Source organism: Lepidothrix coronata, unplaced genomic scaffold, assembly GCF_001604755.1.
Source record: "Lepidothrix coronata isolate B3197 unplaced genomic scaffold, Lepidothrix_coronata-1.0 Scaffold156, whole genome shotgun sequence".
Lineage (NCBI taxonomy): Eukaryota > Metazoa > Chordata > Aves > Passeriformes > Pipridae > Lepidothrix > Lepidothrix coronata.
The window spans coordinates 25624-28470 of NW_016690336.1; the positions used below are offsets into that span (position 1 = coordinate 25624).

The 2847-nt window shown below is 42.6% G+C and overlaps 1 protein-coding gene across 1 annotated transcript in view; it reads left to right on the forward strand.

Moving 5' to 3' along the window:
* The window catches only part of CUNH20orf194 (chromosome unknown C20orf194 homolog), a 732083-nt gene that overhangs the window by 10514 nt on the left and 718722 nt on the right, over positions 1–2847 (forward strand). Inside the window, exons 6-7 of the mRNA XM_017828987.1 lie at positions 1–77; positions 2356–2454. The exon at positions 1–77 is cut by the window's left edge and continues 1 nt beyond it. Coding sequence (XP_017684476.1) covers positions 1–77; positions 2356–2454 — 176 coding nt within the window. The remainder of the gene's footprint in view (positions 78–2355; positions 2455–2847) is intronic.

Consider the following 2847-nt stretch of genomic DNA (forward strand, 5'->3'; position numbering starts at 1 on the left):
TGATGGATGTCAGCGTTGATTTGTGGAAGACCTACAGCAAAATGGATCCTGTTTCCTTGGAGGATTTGCTCTTTGAGGTAAAGACAGTGAAATGTTCTGAATCAACTCAGAGCTGGAGCAAAATTGTTGTGATTTTGTTTGGTTTTAGTAATGTTTATGGACTTAATCTACAGGGTCCTTTTCCTTCTCCTTTTCCTCCTTTTCCCTTTCCTCCTTCTCTTTTTCCTTCTGCTTTTCTTCCTTCTCCTTTTCTTCCTTTTCCCTTTCCTCTTCTTTTTCCTTCTCCTTTTCCTCCTTCTCCTTTTCCTTCTCCCTTTCCTCCTTCTCCCTTTCCTCCTTCTCTTTTTCCTTTTCCTTTTCCTCCTTCTCCTTTTTGTTCTCCTTTTCCTCCTTCTCCCTCTCTTCCTTCTCCTTTTCCTTCTCCCTTTCCTCCTTCTCCTTTTCCTCCTTCTCCTTTTCATTCTCCTTTTCCTCCTTCTCCTTCTCCTCCTCCCTTTCCTCCTTCTCTTTTTCCTTCTCCTTCTCCTTTTTCTCCTTCTCCTTTTCCTTCTCCCTTTCCTCCTTCTCCTTTCTGTTCTCTCTTTCCTTCTTTTCCTTTTCCTTCTCCCTTTCCTCCTCCTCCTTTTCCTCCTTTCCCTCCTCCTTTTTCTCCCCCTCTTCCTCCTCCTTTTCCTCCTTTATCTCCTCCTCTTCCTCCTTTTCCTTGTCCTCCCCTCAAATCTACCACAAACTCTGCAAAACACTGAAATAACTTTCCTTGGATTCCTTGAATTTCTTATTTTGCCTGAAATTCTCCTAAAAACCTTCCTAACATGTGACCTTCATGTCCAAAGTACAGGAAGTCGGGGGGTTTGTGTGTGTTAATCCTCCTTTTGCAACAAGGAGTAGGAAGAAAAATCCACTTTAACACAGAGCCATTCTGTGATTGATGCTTCCAGGGGAAAAAAAAGCACTTTTCAGGATGCTTTGTAACTGCTTTAAGTGGGTAACAGCGACACTCAGTGGCTGCCCTGGTGCTTTGGGAAATCCAAACACTGGGAAGTGATTCCTGGTGTTAATGCCATGCTCAGGGCTGGAGGAGAAAGCAGTGGATGAGGCCTAGGATTTATAATTTATTCATATAGATATTTGATGAGTACTAGGATATATTATTCTGGTGTTAATTTTTTAGCAGTTTTCAGCTTGGCAGCAAATCAGGCTTTTAAAATGCAGCAAGTTCAGCAGTAATTATCCCTTATTAATAGAATATTGGTAGTTTACACCCATTTGGTTGTTTAATCAACTGCTGTAATGAAAATTAAAATATCACAGAGCTTACAGGGCTCTCAGTCTGAGTAATCACTCTCTGATATTTCACCTCCCCTTTCCTGTGTGAGAGTGAGGTAAATATTTGGGACTTTTCCTACACCTCCTAAGTCTACCCTGAAACAAGCTTATTTATCCTATTTTAAAGTTTTAAACCCAAAAGTTGCTGTTAAAAGGACTTCAGATTTTCTGAAAACATCAGTTCACGAATGGGCTTTTCATACAACTTTAATTTCCCAGAAGTTGGTGACTTTAGAAATGATTAATTTTCTCAGGGAGGGTGAAGTCAGGTGATCTCAAAGAGCATTTGAAGCTCCTCTGTGTTTATAAATTTTTTTTGGTTCACCTGCTGAAACCAGGATGTGTCTCATCTTCCAAGTCAGGAAGGGACAAGGGACTGAAATTATTCTTGAGACCATTTTAAAATTGAAAATTTTAAAGGCTCCTTTATCAGCATTGCACACTCATTTCCTTTTATTGGTCCTCTGGTTTTTTAAAATTAATTTGAATGCAACAAATGACCTTTTTTATTCTGCTTTAGTCAGGTGTTACTGATATTTCCTTTTTTCACTCCCCAGTTGTTTTTACAAATGCAGGGACAGAAATGACTGTGCTTCCCAAATTCCTCACCCTGTTCCTCACTTTGTGTCCATGAGCTTCCTTAGTGTCAGACAGAAATTACTGCAGAACCATAGACTGATTTAAAATTGCAATTTAAATCTCTCCAAGGGGAAGTTTTGTGGAAAATATGAGATCTGGGGTTTGAATTCTCTCAGAGCACTGTAATTCCTTGGGTTAAAAGCAGGTGGTGCAGGGCTGTGATTCTCCTCCTTCTCCTGCCTTTTCCCTTTCCAAAAAAATCCAAACCCAAACAAACACACAAAAAAAAACCACACCAAAAAAGAGCAGCAAAGTCCTTATCTTTTAAAATACCTTTGTTTTCTTGTATTTCTCGTTTCATTGGGCAGTTTGTCTTCTGTACTGCCCAGCCAAATATCAACCTTTGACTCCCTTTCTCTGGAAGTTGAATACTGAACGTTTCTCTTGCAGGATTTAATGATTTTTGAACGCCAGTGGACCAACTTTTTTGCTAATTTTGACACCGAAATTCCCTTCATTCTGGAGCTCTCGGAATCTCAGGCAGGGGAGGTAGGTCTGCTTCAGGAATCCTTGGAAATCCTGCTCTCAGCTGTGCAGAAGGAATAAGGATTCAGCATTAGGGTTGTTTTCTTTTTTCCTGCCACATCTCACCTTTGAGGGCTCTGCAGAGGGACCTGGACAGGCTGGATCCATGGGCTGATTCCAACGGGATGAGGTTCAACCAGGCCAAGGGCCGGGTCCTGCCCTTTGGCCACAACAACCCCCGGCACATCCAGGCTGGGGACAGAGGGGCTGGAGAGCAGCCAGGCAGGAAGGGAGCTGGGAGTGGGGATGGACAGGGAGCTGAACAGGAGCCAGAGTGTGCCCAGGGGGACAAGAAGGCCAATGGATCCTGGCCTGGATCAGGAACAGGGTGGCCAACAGGTCCAGGGAAGTGATTCC